The 9,534-nt window shown below is 47.4% G+C and overlaps 1 protein-coding gene across 2 annotated transcripts; it reads left to right on the top strand.

Annotated features, from left to right (window-relative positions):
• The first annotated feature begins 3,188 nt into the window (after positions 1-3,188).
• Positions 3,189-9,322, top strand: PSMD8 (proteasome 26S subunit, non-ATPase 8). 2 transcript variants are annotated; one of them, XM_039854991.1, is made up of 7 exons: positions 3,189-3,594; positions 4,594-4,666; positions 4,792-4,894; positions 6,154-6,319; positions 7,028-7,128; positions 8,290-8,401; positions 9,087-9,317. In XM_039854991.1, the coding sequence occupies exons 1-7, from the start codon at positions 3,241-3,243 to the stop codon at positions 9,222-9,224; spliced, it is 1,047 nt and encodes a 348-aa protein (XP_039710925.1). In that variant the 5' UTR covers positions 3,189-3,240; the 3' UTR covers positions 9,225-9,317. The 2 variants fall into 2 exon arrangements, with proteins under 2 accessions (XP_039710925.1, XP_039710924.1); XM_039854990.1 differs by having other exon boundaries at positions 3,226-3,594; positions 8,290-8,416; positions 9,087-9,322.
• The last annotated feature ends 212 nt before the right edge of the window (positions 9,323-9,534 follow it).

Here is a 9,534-nt window from a genome sequence, read left to right as displayed (position 1 = left end):
TCTCTCTCTTACAATATCTTTCGAATTGTTTACTTCTGGAATTTTCCATTTACTATTTTTTAAAAATTATTATTATTTATGCCTACAGCACCTGGTCTTCTTCGGTGGTTTCCCATCTAAATACTAACTAGACCCAACCCTGCTTAGCTTCTGAGATCAGACATCGGGCTCATTAAGGGTGGCATGGCCATAGACCATGGCCCTTGGGTCCACTGGGGAGTGAACTCAGGACCTTCTGCATGTAGAGCAGATGTGCTAACCGCTACACTATGGAACCACATCCCCCATTTACTATTTTTGGACTGAGGTTGCTGTGGGTAACCAAAACCCCAGAAAGCAAAACTGAGGATAAGGGGAAACTACTGGACACAAAGACAGAATGCAAGCTGGTGGTTACCAGAGGCAAGGGGAAAGAAGAGAATGGGAAGGAACTGCTTAAGGGGCATGGGGTTTCCTTTTGTGGTGATAAAAATGTGTTGAGGTAGATAGAACTGGTATTTGCACAACATTGTGAATGTACTAAATGCCACCGAATTGTATAGTTCAAAATTGTCAGTTTTATGTTATGAGGATTTCACCTCAACGACAATAACCATATTCATCCAGTATGATATTTACTAAGAATATATATATAGAACAGTAACAGAATGTAATAGGTGACTTTAAAATATGTCTTATTGTGAAAGAGATTTAACATAAGACACAAATGTCTTTCATTTTGATGTGAAAGTGCTGGTTTATTTAATAAATGGTTCTGCAAAGTTGTCTATGAGGGTGGAATTAACTTAGATCCTTACTTTACACCATATGTAAAGTTAATTCAAGGTTAATAAAAAGTACATGTAGAAAAACTTAAATATTTTACCAAAAATATTTGGAAAATATTTGTTTTACTTTGGCGTGGGGAGAACTTCCTAAGTGTAGAAGTCACAAATGGAAAGTTACATAAATTTGACTATATAAAAATTAATTAAAATTTCGCACTGCAAAAGACAAATAAATAAAATTTTATATATATTCAGAAAATAAACAATAGACCAAAGATAATAATTGCAACAATATGACAAAAGGTTTATCTCTAATATGCATAAGAATCTAAAGTTTACAGAAAAATACAACAATCCTAAGGAAAATTTTAGAGAAGAGGAAATTCAAGCTTTCAATAAACACAGGAAAGTATATTCAACTTCACTAGTATGGAAATGCAAATTAAAGCAAAAACAAATGAACAACTAGAGCTTGTCTTCTATGAGGCTAGCAAACTAAAGAAAAAAAAAACAACAAAATCTAGTGCTTGTCCCCTGTGCAAACAAAGGCAAAACAACAAAACTACCAACAACAAAAACAAAACATACACACACAATAAAAAATTTTAAAAAACAAAAGAAAAGAAAAAACAAAACAAAACACCCAGTGCTTATCCCTTACGAAACTGGCAAAAAGAAACTATAAACTCCAGTAGCAGTGATGCTGCCAGCACTTTCATCGCTGATGGAACTGTGGACTACTACAATTTTAGAAAGCAATCTTACGACATCTAATAAAATGAAAAATATACATACCTTGACTCAGTAATCTTTCTTCCTAGGACCTGTCTCTTAGAAATAAAACAACTATATTCAAGAAAGTACATTTAAGGATCTTTATTTTAGCATTGTTAGCAGTGGCAAACAAAAAAAAAAAGACCTAAATATCAACATGAAAACATTAAATGAATTTGGTATATTCATACTGAAGAATGTTATGCAGTCAGTTGTTTTTTTTTATTAGGAATATGTCCATTGATCTCTAGAGTTGGCTTTACTATATTGCTAAAAAGCATATTGCTTTTTAGAAAATATGTATTGTATTGATGCAGGATAGGACAAATTCCCCTGAGTGGGGTGGGGTGAGGTGAGGGATTCAAGTCCTGCACTGAGAAAGAAGAGGGCTCTTGGTAGAGCGTAAGAAAGAATTCAAACACACACCAAAGTTAGAGTCAAAAGAAAAGTTTATTAGGGAAGGGGTAACACTCCATTAACATAGTATGATCTTCTCTCAGAGGCAGAGAGTGAGAGAGCCTAAGAGAGACTCAGAGGGACAGAGACAACAAAGAGAGATGAGGACAGTGAGAGAGACAGAGTAAAGGCACTGAGAGGGACTCTGAGTGTTCAGAGAATTCAGTTTACATATCATTCTTTAGTTTCCGTAAGTTACAGTTTAAAGACTTTGTTTACCCATTTTCCTTTGACAATATGGGCATACAGTGAGAACGGATAAGAGTATGTAGTGAGAAAGGGTAAGACTGTAATGTGAAAGGCCTGTTGGCAATTCCCCGCTTTGATCCATAGGTTCCTTATGGTTTTAGCCATAGGGAATGAATGATTTTATTTTGCGTAGGGCATCATTTAAAGACTCTGTTTTCCTGTTTTCCCTTAATGATGTGGGGAAATGGATTGTTAGCAATCTCCCATCAGAAATCGTCCTTTGTTCTGCAGGTTTCCTCCTGGTCTGGTTGCAGGGCTGATTAGCATATTGTAGTCTCTAAATATAGCTTGACTTAACATTTTAGTTCTCTTGCCTCCTCCCTACATTAGTATCAGTTTTGTTTACAAACTTTTTTAAAAGACACAACTTATTTTACATATCCATTCATTCACTCATTCAACAAATATTTATTGACGTGCTGAGAATACAGCCTTAAAGAAAATCCATAAATATCATGCAGTCGAGATTCTAAATGATGGAGACAGAGAGTTGGATTTGAGAAAAAGGGAAGATGTTGAATAGGCAGGTGTGATACCTATCGAGGAATCAGGAGTGGGCGGGGAATGGGAATCTTCCACATATATGTGGCACTTAAAGCCACAAGACTGGGTGATTTTTGTAAAGTTTGCGTATGTTTCTACAAACTTGAGGGAAAATATGGAAGGATGCAATGACAGATTGGAGAAAAGACCTAGGTTCCAGCCTAAACTGTTAGTCTCTTGGAAGGTTACCTAGTCTCTCAAAGACTGTTTAGAAAACAGAATAACACAGCTGTCCAAATGGCTCCATCACCGCCGCCTCTTGGCTTTGAAAAGCTGCCATGATGTTGGACTCTTCAAAACAAACATAGCATCCAGAGCTCAGGCTGAAACCAGGGTAGCCATATTGATTACGGGAAAGGAGAAAGCGTTGCGACCGCAGCCATCTTCAGTGAGGGCGAGAGGCGACTTCCGGTGACCATCTTAAGAGACAGCAGGCGGAGCTCCGACTAACATGTTCATTAAGGGCCGAGCTCCCAGGACACCGCCTCGACAGCCACCGAGCGCACAGCGCGGTGGGCGGAGGCAGGTAGTCGTAGCCACGCCCCCGGCTTTGGGCTCCACCTCCAGGCCCCACTTCCGCCGGGGGAGCGGCTGTAGGCGTAGGTCTGACCGGCGGTTTGCCGCATCACGGAAGATGGCGGCTGCGGCGATAAACGGGGCCGTGGGCTCCTCGAGCTCGGGGCCTTCGGCGGCCTCGGGCGCGATCCTGCAGGCTGCGGCCGGCATGTACGAGCAACTCAAGGGCGAGTGGAACCGTAAAAGCCCAAACCTTAGCAAGTGCGGGGAAGAGCTGGGCCGTCTCAAGGTAGGGGCGGACTGGGGACGCTACGACGGGTCTAGACCTAGCCGAGTCCCAGACCGTGGGGAGATCGCGGTGCCATCGAGACCAAGGCGAGCTGGGGGATCCAGTAGGGTGAAGAATTCGGAACAGCCAAGTTGGGGTTTGGAGTGGTGAAGGAAGTGAGAGGGACCTGGAACGGACCAAACGTGGCCCCATGGTGCGGGGTGGCGGGGTGATGGAGAGAGTGGTTCTGGCATGACTGAGCAGCAGATCCAGATTTTGATGCTCGGAGGCCTAGCTGGCTGTAGTAGCAGGATGAGGGTGTCGGAATTTTTCTGATGGCGGGTTCTGGATGGGACCGAGTGAGGAATGAGGACTGGACACGGTGATGAAAGGAGGAGGAGGAGATGATGGGGTGTGCGGTCAAGACCAGACCAAGTTAGGATCTGAGAGGTTTGGGTCTTAGGGTCACATCTGTGAGAAGTGAGGGGCCGGCCAAGTGTGAGGGCTGGCCTAAATCTAGGAAAAAATCTCATAGTAGGAGACCAGAATGAGGTTCAGGGTGCTTCAGACCAACTGGGAAAGAGTACAAATACTGTGGGCTGGACCATGGGGTGAAGTTAGTGCTCCTCTCTCCCTGGTGTTGATTTGGGATGGGCGGGTAGCTGGGCCCAACCTAATGAAGTATGTATGGGAAAGGTCTGCCAAGAACTGAAGGTGCTAGTGTCCCTCTACCCTCTTGATTCCATTGGGCCAGACACATAGTGCATCTACTGTTTACTCAGTGGGGCTATCAATAATTGTAATATGAGGTGATCCTGAATGATTACAGTGTGCCCAGGCCCTATTCTCAGTGTTTTGTGAGGACTGACTCTTTTAATACTAATAACAACCTTATGAGTCAGGGATAAGTATGAGCTGCATTTTCTAGATTGCAAAAGCAAGGCCTAGAAAAAGTAAGTAATCATTACCCGAAGTCCATCTTCTTTCCTTCCTTCCTTCTTTCCCTGTCTTCTTCATCAGCTGGTTCTGTTGGAGCTCAACTTCCTGCCAACCACAGGGACCAAATTGACCAAACAGCAACTCATTCTGGCCCGTGAGTGTCACTGGAATTGGTGGGGGATGGTGGGCTGGGAGTTGTGGTAGGAATGGTAGCAGTGGTGGTCAGGAGACAGGGCAGGTTCTCAGGAGGTGACTGAGAACCTGCCCTGTCACTCACAGGTGACATACTGGAGATTGGGGCCCAGTGGAGTATCCTACGCAAGGACATCCCCTCCTTCGAGCGCTACATGGCTCAGCTCAAATGCTACTACTTCGATTACAAGTGAGGATGGGCTCTGCCCAGATTGGGGTTGGAGGGTTACATGGTGACTCTTCGGCCCCTGGTGCTCCAGCTGCTTGGGTCATCTTCCTTTACCGGGGAAATCCCCCTTTGCTTAGCTCCATCCCCAGAGGCTGCAGGGTCGGGGGGTTGGCCTGAAGGTCCTGAGGCTGGGATTGTACCATCCAGTCTCTGTTACCCTCCAATCTGTCTCCGCTTCCATATTCCTTCACTAATTTCTACTCCCCAGTGTAGCCACGACCACCCTTCACCTTTTCTGGCCCCAGCCTTGCCCCTTTGGCTCATCACCCCCACAGCAATCAGAATCTTTGTGACACTGAAATTCGACCATGTTGATGCCCTGCTTGGAACTTGTCATGGCTCTCCATACCCCCCAGGTTCCAGGCCAAGCTCTTTCCTGTGGCCTCCAATGCTGTATCAACCCTGATCCCACTGCTTGGGTGCCTACCCACCCCACCCCTGACCCCTCTGTGCCTCCCCATCCTACCTCTGACCCCTATGTGCCTCCCCCATCACAGCCCTGACTCCTCTGCCTATGCTTTCCCCATCCCAGGCCTGTCTCTTCCACTGGACTGTGAGCTGCCTAAAGGTAGATGGGTCTTGGTCACTGCTGTGTTCTAGCACTGCCAGCAGGGGCCAGGCTTAGGGTAGGGACTCATTGAGCATGTGTTGAATATAAAGCTGGATGGTTTTATAACTCAGTGGTACTCACATGAATTGATGATTAAGAATTTGGCATCAGAAGTCACACAAACCAGAATTTGAAACTGATTTTGCCACTTTGATTATGTGGTCTTGGGCAAATGACTTTATCTCCCTAATCCTGTTTTCCCCTTAAAGTAAGAGTGATGATTCTTAATATCATAATCATAGCTAACACTTACACAGTATTTATTTGGGCCAGGTACTGTTGCAATCACTTTATCTGGGTAAATCATTTGATTCCCTTAACCCTTATTCATTTAACCTACCTCTGTGATATGGCTGCTGTGATGATACTCATTTTACGGCTGGGGAAACTGAGGCTGAGTTACTTTCTAAAGTGAGGTCATTTGCTTGGGGGTTTATGACTTGTGACTTCTTGCCTTTTTGGGCATCAGCTTCATCTGAAAACCCCGGACTCAATATCTCTCTCCAAGGAGACAGCCCGGGGCAGTCGTCAGGGTCCCTGGAGCCCGGAGTGGGGGGCTCAGTAGGTACCTAAGCCTTCGTTACCTTGGTTCCCCTGCCCTGGTCCACAGGGAGCAGCTCCCCGAGTCGGCATACATGCACCAGCTCTTGGGCCTCAACCTCCTCTTCCTGCTGTCCCAGAACCGGGTGGCTGAGTTCCACACAGAGTTAGAGCGGCTGCCGGCCAAGGACATCCAGACCAATGTATACATCAAGCATCCTGTATCTCTTGAGCAAGTGAGGCTGGGGAAGCGGGAAGAGGGCCTGGCTAAAGGGGGTGGTACAGGGACAGACATTAGGGAAGGTTTCCTGGAGGAATGAGCAGGGTTCGCTCATCTTTCAACCCACAGACTCATTTGCTTAGTTTTCCAACAAATATTGAGCCCCAGATGTGTGCTATTGTGGTTGGTTTTCAGACTGTACAGTGAACAAAACAGATACAATTCCAGATCTTATGTGTGTGACATTCAGGTGAGGAAACTGACAAGAAATGGTCTGTCAGATATTAAGTGCTGTGGAGAAAAATAGGAACGAGGATGGTGAGTCAGGGCAGGCCTTGCTTTGAAAAGGTGACATTTGGGAAAGACTTGAGAGGCGTGAAGAACTCAACCATGTGGACATCTGGGGAGTCAGTGATCCAGGTAGAGGAAGCAGCCAGTCCCAGGGTCCCAAGGCAGAAACATGCCTGGCGTAGATTACATACCAGCCCAAGGCGGGGAGAGAGAGGGAGGGAGGGAGGAATGGAGTGAGTGTATGTGTGTGTGTGTGTGTAAGTAAACCAGGGAGGGCTTCCTGGACGAGCAGGTGCCAAAGCTGCATGGGAACTGGGTGTTCTGGCAATGAGGGGATTATGGAGGCACCAGGAGTATGGCGAGGCCTCAGTGGGCAGATCCCTATGCTGCTGCTTCCTTATCCTCTCGTCTTTTCCACTCCTGACCTCTGCAGTACCTGATGGAGGGCAGCTACAACAAGGTGTTCCTGGCCAAAGGCAACATCCCTGCTGAGAGCTATACCTTCTTCATTGACATCTTGCTTGACACTATCAGGTGTGTGGGGGCCAGACGCTGTGGGGTTCGGAAAGAGCTCAGAATCTGGAGTCAGGCAGTCCTTAGTTGAATCCTATTCTGGCCACTTGTGAACTGGGGGTGCTGAGCACATCAGTTCTCCATTTCTATGAACTGGAACCAGTCATGAGATTGGCAAACAGCCCTCATCTTGCTGTGGTCTGTTTACACATGTGCCCATACATGTCAGGCCGAGAGCATGGACTTGGCGCCCAGACAGTGCTCAGCAGACAGAGACCATGCTGCTTTAGAAGTGTTCCAGCCCACATGTCATGCAGCCTCACCTCAGGTCACCTAGACTGTGGAGCCCTCATTTCTCCTTCAGAAAGGGGCTACCAGGTTCTGGTAGCCTCAGAGAGGTTGCTGTCTGCACAACTGACATCACATGAGCAGGTGGACACGACATTTATTCCCCCTTGAGGTAAAAGGGTGTCCACGTTGGTGTCCACGTGGTGGCAGAGTGTCAGACTGAGATGGGTTTCCATTCCTTGGGTGGCTGAGCCAAGCCCAGAGAGGTGGTGGGAGCAAGGAGAGCAGTTTGGCCAGTTGAGATTATTTTTAATTATTAGATATACTGGCCATCCACAGTGAACAGGGAGTAAAAAATGAGCACCACATGCCTACTACCTGGCCTAAGATAAAATACCTCAGACGCAGATGTTCCTTCCCTGTCATTGTTTTTTCTCCAGAGCTAACTTCGCCCGTTTCAGTGACTCAGTGCCTTGCTGTTTTTCTGCTTCACTGTTGATCATGATGCCTCTTAGCAGGAGTACATGGAACCCCCTCAGATCAGATCTACAAATGGGGTGCAGAATCCTTGTTGGGGGTTGTTACGTGACGAGACTGCCTCACGAGAATCCTAGGCTGGCTTCCAGACAGCCCGAAGCCCTCGTGGTTGGGAGTGGGATTCAGAGTTTGGGCCCAGAAGCTGGTCAGACCTGGGTGTGGACCCTATTGTGGCTCTGGCTTTGCAGCTCAGGTCAAGCTCTTTCTCTCTTTCTGAGCTTCCGCTGGTTAAATAGGGCAGGGAACAAACTCCAGCAGTCAGTGCTGAACTGAAGGATCAGCTCATGCATGTCAGGCCAGTGAGGACAGGGCCCGGAGCGTTGTCTGCTCAGTAACGAGAATCTCTTCTTCCCCCAGGGATGAGATTGCTGGGTGCATCGAGAAGGCCTATGAGAAAATCCTCTTCACTGAGGCCACCCGGATCCTCTTCTTCAACACACCCAAAAAGATGACAGACTACGCCAAGAAGGTGGCTGGGGTGCAGGTTGTAGGGCTAAAGGGTACACTCACTAATAGCAGTGAGGATGGTCTGGAGGGACGCTGGGGCAAGACTGCCCAGGTTTAAATCCAGTTGTGTGGCCTCAGGCAAGTTGCCGATCTTCTCTGTGCTTCAATTTCCGTATCTGTAGAATGGGGCTCGAATTCAACATGTGAGATGAGCTTAGCACAGCACCTGGCTCCAGGTGGGGGTGGGTACTCGGCACATGTCAGCTGTTGTCCTTTTCGGAATTCCTTGGAGGTTGCAGTTTTCCCTACAAGACTTTGCTTCATTCGGTCTGGGGTATTTGTGCAGGAGCAGTGCCCCTGGGGATGCTGGTGCCTGGGGTGCTGTGACCCTGGCGAAACCGAACTTGAGCAGTGGTGATGGCTGATATTTAGTGATCGTTTCCTCTGGACCAGACACTATTGTCAGCACTTCACAGATATTGACTGAATCCTCACAGCAGATCTAGGGCATGCGATGAGAGTCCCAGTCTCAAACATGGAGAAACTGAGGCACAGAGAGGTGAAGTTACTTGCCTAGAGTTGTTCGGGTGGAATAGGATTGATGAGGAAGTCGAGCCAGGGCCCATATGGGTAATTACTGGCTCTGTGGGTTGGGGAGGGAGCCCGTGTGATCACCCCACCCATCTCTCATTCCTCCCTTTCTGCAGCGAGGGTGGGTCCTGGGCCTCAACAACTACTACAGCTTTGCCAGCCAACAGCAGAAGCCAGAAGATACCACCATCCCCTCCACAGAGCTGGCCAAACAGGTCATCGAGTATGCCCGGCAGCTGGAGATGATCGTCTGAGCCCAGCAGGCACTGGGGTGGGGCCGGGCTTGCATTATTGAAAGCATTCATAGTGCTGGGTTTCTTCCAATAAAGCTGGATGGACATTCTCTCTCCTAGGCCCTTGTCTTCCCCGGGTGGAATGGGGAGGAGGCAAGTCCTTATCTTTGAAGAATTTGGAAGTTTGAGGGCCCTCAGGGGGCAGCCACTGTCCAGTGGCCTTTGCTCAAAGTATCAAACACATGCACCTGGGTAGAGGAACTGTTGTACCCAGCTGTGGACACACAAGAGGGCCAGGCCAAGACACCAGAGGTTTTAGCAAAGGGGATGA

This window comes from Pteropus medius, unplaced genomic scaffold (genome assembly GCF_902729225.1).
Source record: "Pteropus medius unplaced genomic scaffold, Ma_sr-lr_union100, whole genome shotgun sequence".
NCBI lineage: Eukaryota > Metazoa > Chordata > Mammalia > Chiroptera > Pteropodidae > Pteropus > Pteropus medius.
The sequence above is the reverse complement of the archived record's forward strand: the minus strand, read 5'-3'. Positions and strand labels throughout refer to the sequence as shown.

Coding starts and splice junctions, on each gene's coding strand:
- PSMD8 (XM_039854990.1), top strand. CDS start 3,241: ATGTTCATTAAGGGCCGAGCTCCCAGGACACCGCCTCGACAGCCACCG. Junction 3,595..4,593: donor AAGAGCTGGGCCGTCTCAAG/GTAGGGGCGGAC, acceptor CTTCTTCATCAG/CTGGTTCTGTTGGAGCTCAA. Junction 4,667..4,791: donor ACAGCAACTCATTCTGGCCC/GTGAGTGTCACT, acceptor TGTCACTCACAG/GTGACATACTGGAGATTGGG.